The sequence below is a fragment of the Acinonyx jubatus genome, chromosome B2, assembly GCF_027475565.1.
Source record: "Acinonyx jubatus isolate Ajub_Pintada_27869175 chromosome B2, VMU_Ajub_asm_v1.0, whole genome shotgun sequence".
NCBI classification, from domain to species: Eukaryota; Metazoa; Chordata; class Mammalia; order Carnivora; family Felidae; genus Acinonyx; species Acinonyx jubatus.
Genome location: NC_069385.1, coordinates 99891706 through 99908994, shown reverse-complemented (window position 1 = coordinate 99908994; position 17289 = coordinate 99891706). Strand labels below are relative to the sequence as shown.

General features: G+C 40.3%; 1 protein-coding gene and 1 long non-coding RNA gene across 4 annotated transcripts in view; one reads left to right on the top strand and one right to left on the bottom strand.

Moving 5' to 3' along the window:
- Positions 1–10511, top strand: part of FBXO9 (F-box protein 9) — a 43651-nt gene extending 33140 nt beyond the window's left edge. For all 3 annotated transcript variants that reach the window (XM_053222689.1, XM_015070129.3, XM_053222688.1), the window contains one exon: positions 9905–10511. In XM_053222689.1, the coding sequence (XP_053078664.1) occupies positions 9905–10013 (109 nt within the window). In that variant the 3' untranslated portion in view covers positions 10014–10511. The remainder of the gene's footprint in view (positions 1–9904) is intronic.
- On the bottom strand, positions 10160–15135 carry LOC113598825 (uncharacterized). The gene is made up of 2 exons (XR_003419568.2): positions 13317–15135; positions 10160–11013 (listed from the first exon to the last, which is right to left on the bottom strand). It is a non-coding gene; the product is annotated as an uncharacterized LOC113598825 (long non-coding RNA).
- Between the last annotated feature and the right edge of the window lie 2154 nt (positions 15136–17289).

The window sequence follows — 17289 nt, the reverse complement described above, 5'->3', positions numbered from 1 at the left end:
ACAATAAATGTGTACTTGATGTCAGGCTTAGAAAACCCTCACATAGCTTTCAAGTTCCTCCAGAGTTGACATTACATTGTAAAACAGCATTACATTACAGAGTGTTATGTGCTCCCGTAGATGCGCTCAAGTCTGTTGTACTTACCTAGAGAACTCTCAGTGTGGTAGTTAGTGCTGCCGGTTCAAGCCGGTCATGTTCTTCTGTTTTCTGGGTGGGGGTCACCTGCCCAGGAAGAGGGCCCGGGCCAATGACAGTCTTTTCTATGGCAGTGTTATTCTGTCAGGCATTCAAAAACCAAAACAACAACTGCAAACCAAGAAACTGGCCGAAAGGAGATAAACTGAGAGTGGACCAGGAGGCGGAGCTCTCCCCAGTGCCCCTGGGAGTGGGAACTGGTGCCACCACTGTGGAAGTGAAAGTCAAGCTCCTCAAGCAGACTGGTACTCAGTCACTCAAAGCTGTCCGTGCATTACTTACTCGTTGACTTACTCAAGGCACTTTTAAAACACTAGATCTGTTTTCTTCCCCTGGGTTTCAGTCTTACCATTTTTTTTTACTTATTTCCATTGTGTTTATTCTCAGGGATTATACACTGATTTTAATAAAATGGTAGGTAGAAGAGTAATAAGTCTTCTAAAAAGATCTGTGTTCGAAAGCCAAATCTATCAGGTCGTTCCTAATTTAAAGCTCTTCATGTTAGGATTACCTGTGTGAAATAGTTAATGAGCAGAAGAATGTGTGTGAGAAAGGAGCAGTACAGAGATAAGAGAAAGAGCAATTTGTGTGGATGTTGAAGTTCACTGTTGCTAGGTTTAAAGGAGTATTGGTGTGTGGTCGAGGGTTCTCCGTTCCAAAATTGAATCCAAAATTCTCAGAGACAAGTTTTGAGGTCATCTCCTATTAACCTGCCTCATAGCCTTGACCACAGGGTCGAAAACTTTCTGCGTCTTGTTTCCACCTTACAAGGAACTTTCCCCCCACTCATATGAAAGGTCCTGAGAACTGAGAAAGCATTTTTCTTTCTTTTAATTCTTACCAGTCCTATACCTCCTCTTTTGCTTCACTTAGTAAAATTGTGCGTGGAATTTTTTTTTTTTTTTTTAAAGAGGATACCAAACCCAGAGTAAAACCAAACAAATAGCATCACGTTTTAGGAGAAAAAGGACATTATGATAGGTGTCATCTATAACTGCTAATGATAACATCGATTTCCTTACAGTATTTATAAAGTCACTTGAATTTTCAGCCTTTGTTTATTTCTCACCATTTTGGAGACAAATAAAAGGCTATAGTAGTTTAACTTGTCACCTGCTTCTTCTCCCTCTGAACTGTGATCATGCTGTTGATCATGCAAATATTTAAGTCATTAAATTCTATTATAGGACTATAATTCTTTATAAATTACATTTTAACAAGATCCTTAAAATGCCTATAGTCTTTAACTTAGAATTTCTATTCTTAGAAATTTGTTCAAAGGATATAATAAAAAATATAATATTATTTTTAATTACCAAACAGTGAAAACAGTCTAAATCTCCAAAATCTCCAGAAAAAGGGGATTGTTATTAAGTAAATTGTGATATAGGCAGACAGTGAAATATTACACAGGAACTAAAAATGACTTCTGAAGTGTATTTATTGATAGGAGGAAATGCATATGTTAGAATGTTAAATTAAAAGCAGGATTACTAACAGTATGATCTCAATAGAAAAGCTCAATAGACAGGTTAAGGTCCTTGGAAGGAAGTACAGTTGACCCTTGAACAACATGGGTTTGAGCTGCATGAATCCACTTATATGTGGATTTAAATAGAGTACTTTAAATGTATTTTTCTTATGATTTTCTTAATAACTTTGCCTCTAGCTTACTTTATTGTAAGATTATAGTATATAATGCATATAGCATACATAATATGTATTAATCGACTGTTTGTAACTGGAAAGGTTTCCAGTCAGCAGTAGGTCATTAATAGTTCTGTTTTGGGGGACTCAAAAGTTATATGCAGATTTTTGACTGTGTGGGAGGTTGGCGCCCTTAACCCTGCGTTGTTCAAGGGTCAACTGTAATTCATATGCTATGTCTAGGTGATGGAATTATGAGTGATTTTTCTTTGTACTTTTCTAAATTTGTCAGTTAAAAAAAATTTAATATTTATTTATTTTGGAGAGAGAAAGAGCAGGGGAGGGGCAGAGAGAGAAGGAGACACAGAATCTGAAGCAGGCTCCAGGCTCTAAGCTGTCAGCACAGAGCCCGACATGGGGCTTGAACTCACAAACCGTGAGATCATGACCTGAGCTGTGAAGTTGGCTGCTTAACTGAGCCACACAGGTGCCCCTAAATTTATCAATTTTTTAATAATATGCCTATTAAATAACCAAGTAAATTTTAAAGATTTAATTGGCTTTATTGAAAGATTCATGAATGGGGAGCTCTGAGGAGTTGTACAAAATGGAAGGTTTTATAGGAGAGCCAAGCAAGAAGGTTATTAACAAAAGAAAAGGATTGTTTCAAGCAAGGACACTTTCGCTTAGAGGGAAAAGCCAGGTATCTTATGCAGACTACCTCATCTTACTTTGGGGATTGCAGAGGGCCCATGTGGCAGACTCCTTGCTACCATTAGAAAATTCCTGACTGACCAGTTAAGACTACATTTCTGAGGGAGGTGGAAACTGCAGTTAAATTACATATTAAGCCCCAGTTTGGGAGCTCATTCTGATGATGCCATTTTGGACCTGTGGTTTTCTTTTTAAAAAAAATTTTTTTTTTTAACGTTTATTTATTTTTGAGACAGAGAGAGAGAGAGAGCATGAACGGGGGAGGGTCAGAGAGAGGGAGACACAGAATCTGAAACAGGCTCCAGGCTCTGAGCGGTCAGCACAGAGCCTGACGCGGGGCTCGAACTCACGGACCGCGAGATCATGACCTGAGCCGAAGTCGGCTGCTTAACCGACTGAGCCACCCAGGCGCCCCAGGACCTGTGGTTTTCTTAATAGTTCCCCCTTTTGATCAGATTCTCAGCTTAACTGAGAGATGTGATAAAAATTTAAGGCATTAGCACCAACTGTCAATTACCATTCTGTACTTCTCACAGCTTTTGTAGATCCTTTGTGTGGTACCTATAGCTCCTGATTCTTTTCCTTAATCTCTATGATGTTGCTAGGTCACAGCTTCAGGTTCACATTCCAGTCTTAGGAGATCACTTGCTTGCTGATCAGTGGCTGTGAACATACATTCAAAGATTTTGAGAGAAGATAATGCATCAAAGGGATTATTACTATAAGGATAATACCCAATAGTGGGAGTATACTTTAGAGCCATGGTCTCCAAGACTCAAACCAAGAAAAAACAAGTCAAAGACCCTGCTGAAGGAGTCATCTTTTTAAGCCCAGGGGCTTGCTCAGTGATCTTATATAATTGAGTTTTAACTTCCCCCCTAAGTGTTCTTAATCCAGTCACAGTGGGTGGTGTTGGCCACAACACAAGATGTTCAGCTAAAAGATAATCAAGGATAACTTTGGCTAGAGAGTCTAAGGATCTCTGTTGTGCTACTGCTTTAGCAGCAGATTTTGCAATACTTTTGAGAATTAAGAAGTTCTTGATCATAGCCTCATTTATATTTATCCCTAACCAAGGAAATAGGGACCTGTGAAAAGGAGTGAATCTGAATCATGAATGTCTCTTCATAGGTCTTCTTTAATTCAGCAGTGCAAAATTAGAGAAATTCCAGAGGTTCTACACCCCATCTCCCTTAGCAATGGCCTGGGAGATATAGATGAGGGTGTTATCTTTCCAGGCCAATGCCAGAGTGAAGGAAAGGCGAAGAGGAAAAAGGGGTTTACGTTTAGTTAGCATATGAGGTGTTGATCCATCATCTGGGAAGGAAGGAATCTACCTTGATGTCAGCTACGTCTTTTCCTTGTCAATTTGATACAGAGGTCTCCAGCATCTGTACAGGACCAGGTGTCAGGTGGAGCCTTCTGTAGTTGTGTGATGTGTACGCAGGGCTTAATACTTTTTAGTTTTGGAGCAGGGTCAGTGGTCAGGAGCACCTGGTACTCCTGGTAAGGTCCTTTTCCAGTGGGGCTGGAGGGTTGTTTTCCTCTGACGTTTATGTAGTCACCAAGCTCTAAACTGTGATCAACAGGTTTCTCTGAACTGGGATCCGGAAGCTTCTTGAACCTTTTGATGTCAGGCTTGAACACAAGACATTAGAGACTTGTAGTAGCTGGTTATATGAGCATGAGACAACAGGGGTTCAGCAGAAGGTTGTGTACTAATAGAATTAGGTTTCATTAAGAATTCCAAGAAGTTTGTAGGGTTTTCATTAAGGCTCGTATGATTAGTCCGGTGAAATGGCTGCTTTGATCACTGGAGACGAAGTGGAAGGTATACCCCAAATGGGAAACACATTTTTTAATGTTACTTATTTTTTCCTGTGAGGGCATCTGTCTTACAGCAGTCATGACCCATCTAGAAACCACCCATATAATAACAAAAACACATTTATTGATAACCCATACTAAGTGGCAACTGAATGAAGTCCAGCTGCAAGTATTCTGAGTCCAGAGGGTGGAGGTTTAAGGCTTCTGGGAACAAAAGTAGATTTTTGGGAAGAGGGGAGTGGTGGTGACCAGTCAGGTCAAATATTGCTGATAAACATCTATAAAATTACAAAACCAGTCTATCAATGTCTGTTTATAATTTGCGTCTTTTTAAATGTCCTGTGGTAGGAATGCAACAATTGAAAAATGGGATTTGTGGGGCACCTGGGTGGTGCAGTCAGGTAAGTGTCCAACTCTTGATGTCGGCTCAGGTCATGATCTCACAGTCTGGGTTTGAGCCCTGCATCAGGCTCCGTGCTGACAGCGCAGAGCCTGCTTGGGATTCTGTTTCTTTCTCTCTGCTCCTCCTTCACTTTTGCTGTCTTGCTCTCAAAATAAATAGATAAACTTAAAAAAAAAAAAAATGGGATTTGCCAGGGAGCCAGAAAGAACCAGGCCATCTTGGGTTTCCCATAACCCAAGTGTTGGTTTCATTTGCAGTCATTGCTTACTTAGCTCCATTTCTCCAGTTTAGAAGCGGGCTGCTGCCATGTCACAAGGACATCAGGATGACAAGAGTCCGGTGATGAGGGGCCATTTTTATGGAAGCAGAGTAGACTTTATCCATATGTGCCACAATTTTACAAACATAGAGAAGGCTTAGTGTTAACTCATTTGACAATGCTTTCCATGTAATTTACATACTAAGTAAGCCTCATTAGTTTAACAGGTCCTTTGGAAGTTTTTCAAAAATTTTTAAAAAGGGTTTTAAAGCACTTGCCTAAATAGGATTACAAATCATTATGAAACTTAATATTTAAAAGGTAAAGACACTTTTGCAATTTATCAAAAGCAGACCAAAATCCAAGAAAACTTTGTTTTTCTTAACAGAAAGCCAGACTCTAATTTTGCACCATCTTATTTTGGTGTTAAAACTTATTTAGTTTTTAAGTAAGGGAGAGAGCATGCGAACAGAGGAGAGGGGCATAGGGGGAGAGAGACTCCCAAGCAGGCTCCACACTCAGAGTGGAGCCCGACAGGGGGCTTGATCCCACAAGCCTGGGATCATGACCTGAGCCGAAATCAAGTTGGACACTCAACTGACTGTGCCACCCAGGCACCCCTAAAACTCATTTTTTAAAATAAGTTTTAATCTTAACCAGCTTGACCACACATTAAAATTCCTTTTCAAAGATTCTTTCTGCATACCTTTTACAAACTTGTTTTTTTTTAATGTTTTTTATTTATTTTTGAGAGAGAGAGAGACGTAGCAGGAGCAGGGGAGGGGCAGAGAGAGGAGGAGACACAGAATCGGAAGCAGGCTATAGGCTCTGAGCTGTCAGCACAGAGCCCGACGCGGGGCTTGAACCCATGAACTGTGAGATCATGACCTAAGCCCAAGCTGGACGCTTAACTGACTGAGCTACCCAAGGGCCCCACCACTTCTTTCTATACTTTTTGTCCTTTTTAAAAATTTTTTTTCCCTTTAAACAACCAGCTTCATTTTAGGATAAAACTTCTTTTTCCTCAACAAAAAACACATCTCCATTTCTCATACCTTTTGTTACTAAAAACACATCCTACTTTTCCTGGCATATACAGATGTTTCCCTAATTATTTTTAGTGGCTTTAATTATGTATATTAGAATTCTTAACCCTTAAGAAACCTTAATTTCTAGTGAAAACTAAGAAGTGAGCTTAGATTTTTTTAATTTGCATATTTATGAATACATTTTAGAATTTCTATAAGCATGTACCTTTTTAAATTTTTTAATGTAGCATTAGCTTGTTTAAATATCTTTTTGTTTCTCTGTAATAGGAAGCCAAAAGTAGATAAGCCTATGTTTACTAATTAATGTTTTAGAATTTTCTCTTATTTGGAAATGACCTACATATTTAATGACTTTAACTTATTTAACCTATCTCAGTAAAACTTCAAGGTTTTAGACTATCCAAATAAAAAATAAAAAACTTAGGGAAAATATTGCTGAAAAGCTCATTTGTAAACTTTTGTCTTTATTTTTGAAATATCCTGAATTATGTTTAGATTACCTACAAGAACTTTATTAAACATTAGACATTAAAGTCAGCCATTATCCTAAGCTATTATGTTTTGTGTGGCTACATCTTATAAGAGAGAACGTGAACTTAAATAGCTAGTAAACTCAGGTAGAGTAAGTTTTATATTTAATGTTGATAACTAAAAACATGTTTGTTTTAATTAAGCCATCAACTATAATCTAGTTTATATATCAAATATTTTCCCAAAACCTGTGAACTTAAACATTTGGGTTTCTTTCTGAGTTTCAGACTGCCCATCCTTACAGGCACTTGCCTTCAAACCAACTACGTAGAGCTTTTTTAGAAATCCATTTTAGCAATACCATGCGGAGGTAGAAGGTAACACATAACACACTTGTAGACACATGTGAACAGACAGGCTCAGGGACTTAGAGCTGGTTTTGAAATTTCTGCTATGAAATCAGTACAGGATTTACTAATGAAAGTTGGATGTGAGTTTGTTTTTCTGGTAGATGATGAATAGGTTAAGGTTACCCGGTTGGGGGTAAAGCTTTTTTTTTTTTTTAATATCCATCTTTGGATATTAAGTTTTGTGCTTCTCCTTGGTAATTAAAATTCCAAAAAATCTTTCTCTGTTTTATTTTTTTCTTGATAAGAATTATCTCCCTTAAATTTTCATTTTAACGAGATGGACTAAAGAGCTCCTGGAGAAGACCAGGTAGAACATTGAACATTTAGATTTAAAAGGTACAGGGGAAAATACAAGCTCCTTTTAGAGGAACTTTGGTTTCCTAAGGCCAATAATGTACAAGCTGTTTGAGATAACCAGGGCAAGTTTGGGGATTGCTAGAGGCATAGGTGAACTCATGATTGCCTATAGAGCTACATTTCTGGTTTTGTAAACATTTGTAACATCAGGACCAGTTGCTTTCAGTTCTTCAAAGAATTGGATTGTAATTTAAATGAAATCATAGGTTGCTCCATCTATCCAACTACAGTGCCCTCAATTTGCTTTTTTTCTCCTCTCGGTACATAATTCTAAGTATTTTTGGCAATACTGAATAGCCTCCCTCGGGTATAAGATGGGTCACCAAAGAGAGTGCAGGGGGTATCAACTTTCCCAAATCTAGAACCACTCACAGTGATGGCCAAAAGAAAGAACCAACAACCTGTATGTTCCAGGCAGGCAGAAAACCAAGACCAGTTACACAACACAAGACCAGCAAGGAGGCAATAGCTGTCCCTGGGAGAGAAGGGATCAATAACCAGTGGGTCTGGATTTAGAAGGGAAGGGGCAGTGTGATTTTATTTTCTGTTTAATTGGGCAGACAGATTTGGAAGAGCTGGTTCCAGTAAGAATTTTCACCTTTTGCTGGCTTCTGCCAGTTTTTCCAGGATCACTTTGGCAAGATCTATATCTGTATCTGCCAGTTTACCCTTGACTGTTTAAAGAATAATGTAGCAGCTTATGAGAAAAATCCCTCAGCTTCATCAACTCTGAGAGGGGTTCACATGAGGGCCCTTCTTTGAAGGTAGATATTGAAGGTAGGTAACAGGGAACCTGTAAGGCCATTAACTTGGCAGAATTTTGTTTATGGTTTTATTAGCCTTCTCAGAGTGGAAGAAAAAATTCAGACTAGAGTGAGTACCCAAAGGAAGACAGGAAGCAGTAGGAGTCATGTCAGTCTTAAAAGTCTTGTTTTAGATAGTTACCTTTTCTGTGTTTAATTTTTCATTAACTTCCTGTGATAAAATCTTTCAGTGAAACTATTTTGGAATTTTAAAACCTTCTGCATGCCAGAAAACAGGTCTCCCATCCTGTTTAATTTGGAAACCCTTGCTTGCAAGTTTACTTCTTAAATGATCTTATCTAATTGGCGTGTTCCCCATACTGGCCATTGTATTTCTAGGTTGTAATTCCTCTGAGGGCTGGCAGCAGTTTGGTAGGACCCTAGCCACGGAGTTAACCCACATTTCTGTTCAGCTGCCTTTTGGGGCACCCAACCTGATGGTTACCAAGCCAAGTTCCTCAGATACAAAACAAGCTTAGGAGGATTTTGCCTTTTTTGCTGGATATCTAAAACTTCTGGGACTAGAGTTTTTAGACACGGAATAAGCAGGTGTGCTGGAACATGGCACGCTTGACTTATTAGGATTTAAGGATCCCATTAGCTAGGCCTTTGGGTTTCTCCCAAGTTGAACCAACACCTAAAAGGGATGCACCATGGGGTTGGGAACTCTGTGTTTTACAGTCTACTTTGTTGCCTGGAAGGTTTCTTGAGGTTGGTAGGTGACCTAGTGCCTGTCTAACCTGTTCCATGACCAACTTCTATCCCAGGAGACTTCTTGAGGTGGGGAGCCCTCTAACAGCCTTTAAATGCTCCACCCATACCCACCAATTCGTGCGGCTTTTTGGCCTCCAAGATTCCCACTATTGATAGCCTTTTCTGCACAAAACCATCCTGGCAAACGTGCACCTCAGTGTTTCGGCCTGTAAGAAGGCCCTGTGTACACCACCACCAATTCCTGAGGAACCTTGCTTTTCTACCAGGAAATTGTGGTCTGCAAGGCTAGGGGCTTGGCTCAGGCAGACCCTTCTGCCACCTCAAGCTGACCTGCCCGGTAAAGGAAAACCAGCTAGATGGGGAACTTGAACATCAACAACAAAAAACTCATAACTGAGAGGAACTTACCCACAGCCCTGAAAATGGTGAGAAAGGCAGTGAACTCAAAGGGTCACAGGTACCATACCTGTTTCTCATTGTCCCCAACTGCTGCTGGAAATTCACGTGGGATCCTGTTGCTGCCACCAAATGTGTTAAATGACAAAAATTCAACCAAGTACATTTTAAATGTCTAATTGGCTTTAATAAATAAGTTATGAATTGGGCAGCATCCTATCTAACAAGTAGAGGGGAGGTCGGAGGAGTTGCACAAAATGGAAGGTTTTTGTAGGAGGGTGGGGACAAGAAGGTTATTAACAAAGGAAAAGGCTTTTCCCAGGCAATGCTGCTTTCACTTAGAGGGAAAGAGCAGGGAGTCTTCCCATGAGCAGGGGGATGGAGAGGGCCCATGTGGCAGACGCATGGGCACCCATCATAAAATTCCTGACTGATTTGAAATTGCATTTCGCTTATGTATTAGGCCCTGGTTTGGAAACTCGGTCTAAGTGACACCATTTGGGGCCTGTGGTTTTCTTGTATCATGCCTCTATCATGTAGAATTTACTGAGATGAATTAAAAATAAAGACTAAAATATAAGTCCTCCCCTATAAAGATGGAAGAATTTTAAATAAGTTGCAACTTCCTTGTAACTGGTCTTTTTGTGCTTTCTTGCAGATCAACTGGTGAGACTGCAGTCACTGCTTTTGAGATTGACAAGATGTACACCCCCTTGTTCTTCGCCAGAGTGAGGAGCTACACTGCTTTCTCGGAGAGGCCTCTCTAGGGCCTCCCGTCCAGTCCTCTGTCACTGTTGCATGAATCAAAGTATATAGAGCAAAAGAGCACCTAAGTTATAAATGTACATATATATATATGGAATTGGAACTTATTTTACATTGTTAGAGTTCTTTTAAGAAGAGTATAAATTGATTATTTTTTTTATTTAAAGGGATAGTTGATACCTGGGGTATTTTGTTTTGAAATTAAGAAGTTGAGATTACAAGTTGTTTAAGCACATTTATGTTGTGACAACCTTAAAATGAGCTTTAAATCCTATTCTTCTTCAAGAGGATTTCTGAGCAGAGCTCTGTCACATAATTCTCTTTCTGCCTGATCATCCCAATATTAATTGCATCAGGGAAGGGCTCCACTGGACCAGCATTTCTTTCACGCATGACATAGTCTCTCTGCACTAAAGGCTCAAAATGTGAAAACTTGTTCTGGATTTGTTTGAAACTGTTTGACCAATAAACATAATAAACATTTCTTTCAAGAAAATGTATTTAGATGGCCTTTTTTAAATGTTGGAATAAAACATAGCCCTGGGGTAGCCAGCGAAGGTCTAGGAATCTGCCTCCTTATATCTGTGGTCTCCGTATGTGGCCACAGATTGTCACTCTCCATACTCCAGCCTCATCTAGGCACCTTACAGATGTGTGACATTGAGAAAGACTGAACTCTGGCCTGGAGCCCTTCAACAAACTCAGCTGGGCACCTTTGTTCCTAAAAGAGCAGCAGATGATCATATCAACTCACGCCCAACTCTGTCCAGAATTAAAGTGGGGAGAGAGCCAGCCACTGAGTGTGCTGTGTTACCTCCCTGATGATGGTGCCATTGCTGTGTGGTCTCAGAGTTTGTGTGTGGCAGAACGCTCCTGGAATCAGCTTTGTTGTTGGACATTCAGACACAGCTGGGGTTGAAGACTCCCATCCTTTCAGAAATCAGCATCTGCAGCCAGTTGCTTTCAAGTTCATGTTGACATTAAGAGATGCTTCCCAAGTTCCTACAATTCGGTGTGGGAGAAAGTTACTACATGTTATGTTAAAGATGAAAACCAAGCATCCATCGTGTGTGTGAGAAGAGACTTCTGCTTAGGTTGGCTTTGTGTAACAATCTGAGAAATGATGTTTTCCTCAAGGTAGAAAAGAGAGAGAGAAGCAAAATGCCTTAGAGAAGGCAGCTCTTTATGATGTGACTACTAGTTTTGACATACAGGTTAAGAGGACATCTGATTCGGACGTAATCAAATAGAGCTAGAAAAATAGATTCCTAAGGAGAGTGGGAGTCGATTCTGCTTTGCCACCCATGCCTGGATTAGAAGACCTGCTGCATATAGCCAGTGGATACCAAGTTCAAAGCTTCCCTCTGGTGACCACTAAAGCAACTTTTACGTATTTACCTTGAAGCTGAAAATACTATTTTTTCAGATTTTATGTACATAGGTTTTCAATACAAAAGCAATATACCTGTATTGTGAGAATATTAGAATGTACAAACAACGGGGCACCTGGGTGGCTCCGTCAGTTGGGTGTTCAATTCTGGATTTTGGCTCAGGTCACGATCCCAGGGTTGTAGGAATCAGCCCCACGTCAGGCTCTGCACTGAGTGTGGAGCCTGCTTAAGATTCTCTCCCTCTGCCCCCTCTCCCCTGCTCCTGTGCTTTATTAAAACAAAAATTAAAATAAAAAAATATATACAGAGAATCAAAAAGCAATCCTAACACCCAAAGAAAACTAACCAGGAGGAATTTTTGCTGTGTAACCTTTTCCTCCTATTCTCTGCAAGTCCTGTCGCAGAAGCCTTTCAACTTCAGGAATGTCCTTCCTTTGCTCTATTTGGACAAACCAATAACTACTATGGAAAGCTGACAGAGCAGTATGTCGACTCCTAAAAAATCAAAACATTTTCCAGAAATTGCATTTATATCCTGCTTGAACTGCTCAGATGTCCAGATATCCTTCTAGGGAATCTGGCCTAAGAACTAACTGTGGAGACAACTTCTCTCCCTCTTGTGTTTCCTCCACAGCCCCCTTCTCACACCTTAGTGGAGGACAAGGTAGGAGTGCTTGGGGCCGCTGGGGGCTCTCCCTCCCCTAGACTAGATAGACACTGGTGGGAACCAGCACTAACTCCCCACCTACCTCGCTGGCCCCCTGTGTGCCACCCCTGAATTGAATTCCCCTGCAAACCTTGCATCATCTAACCCTCTTGCCTCAGCAGGTGCGCACCCAAGCAGCTCTGGCAGGGACTGGCACCACTCCAAAGTGACTCTTGGCACGGGGAGAGGGAGAGAGAACCCCACTTGCCGGTGTGCCTACAGTTCCATTAGCAGAGCCTTTTGGCTGGCTGTGCAAGGCAAAAGCGCTGCTGCTTGGTGCACCCGTAACTGCAGCAGACGGATGAACTGCACACATTTATTCTGACGTCCGGCCCTGCCGGTGAATGAGAGCCTCCGTGGACCACAGAGAGAAAACCCGTCCTTCTGAGGGCCCGCAGCCGCAGCAGAAAGGCTGAATGCAGACACCTGGTCTGATTACTGAGCGCATCACCTGCAAGTCCCAAACCGGTATTAGGCCCCTCAACAGTGCAAGAACCAAACTCTGCCGTGTGTCCACAGCAAAGTGGATCATTGCTGCTGACTAGGAGAAGGCAAACACCACTCAGCCACGACAGCACAGTGCACTCAGCCCCCACAAGGGGCACCCCTGGAGCACCTGGTTTTGGTGACTGGGGACACTGTGCTCCAGGACCCCACAGGACATCTTCTACACAAGGCCACTACTATGAAGACCAGGTGACACAGCTGACCTCCCTAATCCATAAACACAAAGACTAAGATAAAATGGGGAGGCAGAGGAATATGGCTGAAAGGAAAGAATACTAGAAAATCACAGCAAAAGTGCTAAATGACACAGATAAGCAATATGCCTGATAAAAAATTCAAAGTAATGGTCATAAAAATACTCATTAGACTTGAGAAAAGAGCAGATAAACTCAGGAAGAACTAAAACAAAAAGAGGAAAAATATAAAAAAGAACCAGAGATGAAGAATTCAATAACCAAAATAAAAATTACACCAGCGGGAACTGACAGCAGATTAGAGAATACAGAACATATCAGTAATTGGAAGGTGGTAATGGAAAGCAACCAAGCTAAACAGAATCAATAAATAAAAAAAATAAAAAATGAGAATAGGTTAAGGGAACTCAACATCATCAAATTTAATAACATTTGCGTTATAGGGATCCCAGAAGGAGAAGAGAAGGCGACAAAATTTACTTGAAGAAATAATAGCTGAAAACTTACCTAATCTGGAGAGGGAAAGAGACTTCCAGGTCCAGGAAACACAGAGAGCCCCTTGCAAGATGAACTCAGGAGGGGCACCTGGGTGGCTCAGTCAGTTAAGTATCTGACTTCGGCTCAGGTCATGATCCTGTGGCTCGTGGGTTCAAGCCCTGCATCAGACTCTGTGTTCCCAGTGCAGCGCTTCAGATCCTCTCTCTCCCTGTCTCTCTGCCCCTCCCTTGCTTGTGCTCCACTCTTTGTCTCTCAAAAACAAATGAATAAACATAAAAAAAAAAAAAAAGATGAACCAGGAGGTCCACACCAAGACACATAATAATTAAAATGGCAAAAAGTAATGGTGAAGAGAGAATTTCAAAAGCAGCAAGAAAAAAAAAATTACGTACAAGAGAAACCCTGTAAGGCTATCAGCTGGTTTTCAGCAGCAACTTTGCAGGCCAGAAGGGAGTAGAATGATATATTCAAAGTGCTGAAAGGAAAAAAAACAAAAACCTGTAACTGAGAATATTCTATCTAGCAGGCCATCACTTAGAATAAAAGGAGAGAGAAAGAACTTCCCAAACAAAAGGTAAAGGAATACATCATCACTAGAATATCCTGACAAGAAACATTAAAGAGAATCCTTTGACTGGAAAGAAAAGGCTATAGCTAGAAGGAAATGATGAAAGAAAAAAAAATTCACTGTTAAAGCATGCAGTAAAGGTAATAGATAAAATCACTTATAAAGTCAGTATGGAGTTTAAAACAAAAAGTAGTAAAATTGGTTATTTACACAAAATTCAGTTAGGGGATACACAAATAAAAATTTAGAATGTGCTTGAATTTAAGTGACCATTAACTTAATATAAATTGATGTACACATGAGACATTATATATGAATGAAATGGTAACCACGAATCAAACCATATCATAGATACACAAAAAAGAGAAAGGAACCCAAGCATAGCACTAAAGTAAGCCATCAATCCACAAGGAAAGAGAGCAAGAGAAGAATAAAGGAACAGAAAGTACCTGCAAATTAATAATAACAATAACAATAATAATAATAAGTTCATACTTATCAATAATTCCATGGAAAAAGACTAAATGCTCCAATCAAAAGAAACAAGGTGACTAAATGAATTAAAAAAAAAAAAAAGACCCATCTATATGTTGCCTACAAAAGATTCACTTTATAACTAAAGACACATACAGACTGAAAGTGAAAGCATGGAAAAAGATACGTAAATAGAAGTGGATGGGGAGGCAGGAATCAATGTAACAATACTTAGATCAGACAAAATTACTTTGTAACAAGAGACAAAGAAGGGCATTATTACATGATGATAAAGGACTCTTCCAACAAGAAGATATAACAATTGTGAATAACTGTCCACCCCACATTGGAGCACCTAAGTACATAATGGAAATGTTAACAGAAATAAAGGGAGAAACTGACAGTAATATAATAAAAGTAGGGGGCTTTAACACTCCACTTACTTCAATGGCTAGAGCATCCAGCAGAAAATCAATAAGGAAACAGTGTCTTTGAATGACACATTAAACCAGAAGGCCTTAACAGAGATGTACATTCCATCCAATACTAATAGAATACATGTTCTTTTCAAGTGCACATGGACCATTCTCCAGGATAGGTCACATGTTGGGTCACAAAACAAGTCTTAATAAATTTAAGTAGACTGAAGTGCGTGGGTAGCTAAGTCTGTTGAATGTCTGACTCTTGATTTGGGCTCAGGTCATGATCCCAGGGTAGTGGAATAGAGCTCTGTGTTAAACTCTGTGCTGAGTGTGGACCCTGCTTAGGATTCTCTCTCTCTCTCTCTCTCTCTCTCTCGGTCTCTCCCTCTCCCTCCCTCCCTCTGCCCTTCTCCCCCACTCATGTGCTCTAAAATAAAATTTTAATTAAGTAAATAAGTTTCAGAAGATTGAAACTGTATGCATCTTTTTAAAAAAATTTTAATGTTTATTTCTGAGAGAGAGATGTGTGCACACAAGTAGGGGAGGGGCAGAGAGAGAAAGAGCTCTGAAGTGAGCTCCATGCTGACAGCAGAGAGAGCCCCTCATATACATCTTTTCATATAACATAATGAATTGCAAGAAATGAATCACAAGAAAAAAATTAAAAAACATAAATACAGGGGTGCCTGGGTGGCTCAGTCGGTTAAGCATCCGACTTCAGCTCAGGTCATGATCTCAGGGTTCGTGGGTTCAAGCCCCATGTTGGGCTCTGTGATGACAGCTCAGAGCCTGGAGCCTGCTTCAGATCCTGTGTCTCCCTCTCTCTCTGCCCCCCCCCCCCGCCCGCCCCCCCCATTCAGGCTCTGTCTCTGTCTCTCAAAAATGATAAACACTAAAAAAACCTTTTATTTTTATTTTTATTTTTTTATTTTTAATATAATTTATTGTCAAATTGGCTTACATACAACACCCAGTGCTCATCCCAATAGGTACCCTCCTCAATGCCCATCACCCATTTTCTCCTCTCCCCACCATCCACCCTCAGTTTGTTCTCTGTATTTAAGAGTCTCTTGTGGTTTGCCTCCCTCCCTCTCTGTTTTTAACTATTTTTACCCCTTCCCTTCCCCCATGGTCTTCTGTTAAGATGCTCAAGATCCACGTATGAGGGAAAACATATGATATCTGTCCTTTTCTGACTTTTTTCACTCAGCATAATACTTTCCAGTGCTATCCACGTTGCTGTAAATGGCATGATTTCATTCTTTCTCATTGCCAAGTAGGTTCCATTGTATATATAAACCATATCTTCTTTATCCATTCATCATTTGATGGGCATTTAACTCTTTCCATAATTTGGCTATTGTTGAAAGTGCTGCTATAAACATTGGGGTACAAGTGCCCCTATACATCAGCACTCCTGTATCCCTTGGGTAAATTCCTAGGAGTGCTAATGCTGGGTCATGGGGTAGATCTATTTTTAATTTTTTGAGGAACCTCCACACCATTGCAGGCTGCACCAGGTTGCATTCTCACCAACAGTGCAAGAGGGTTCCCATTTCTCCACATCCTTGCCAGCGTCTGTTGTTTCTTGAGTTGTTAATTTTAGCCACTCTGACTGGTGTGAGGTGGTATCTCATTGTGGTTTTGATTTGTATTTCCCTGATGATGAGTAACTTTGAGCATCTTTTCTTGTGTTTGTTGGCCATCTGCATGTCTTCTTTGGAAAAGTATCTATATATGTCTTCTGCCCATTTCTTCACTGGATTATTTGTTTTTCGGGTATTGAGTTTGGTGAGTTCTTTATAGATTCTGGATACTAGCCCTTTATCTGATATGTCATTTGCAAATATCCTTTCCCATTCCATTGGTTGCCTTTTAGTTTTGTTGATTGTTTCCTTCACAGTGCAGAAGTTTTTATCTTGATGAGGTCCCAATAATTCACTTTTGCTTTTAAATCCCTTGCCTTTGGATATGTGTCGAGTAAGAAATTACTGCGGCTGAGGTCAAAGAGGTTGTTGCCCTGCTTTCTCCTCTAGGGTTTTGATGGTTTCCTGTCTCACATCTAGGTCTTTCATCCATTTTGAGTTTATTTTTGTGTATGATGTAAGAAAGTGGTCTAGTTTCATTCTTCTGCATGTTGCTGTCCAGTTCTCCCAGCACCATTTGCTAAAGAGACTGTCTTAAAAAAAACTTAAAAAAAAAAAAAAGGCACAAATACATGGAGACTGAACAACATGCTAAATAGCCAATAGCCAATGAAAATATCAAAGAGGAAATTTAAAAAATACCCAGTGAAAAATGAAAATGAAAACACAACTCTCCAAAATCTTTGTTAAAGCGGTTATAAGAGAAAAATTTATAGTGATACAGGCTTACCTCAAGAAACAAGAAAAATCTGGGGCTCCTGTGTGGCTCAGTTGGTTAAGCGTCTGACTTTAGCTCAGGTATGATCTTGCAGTTTGTGGGTTGGAGCCCCACATCAGGCTCTATGCTGTCAGCTCAGAGCCTAGAGCATGCT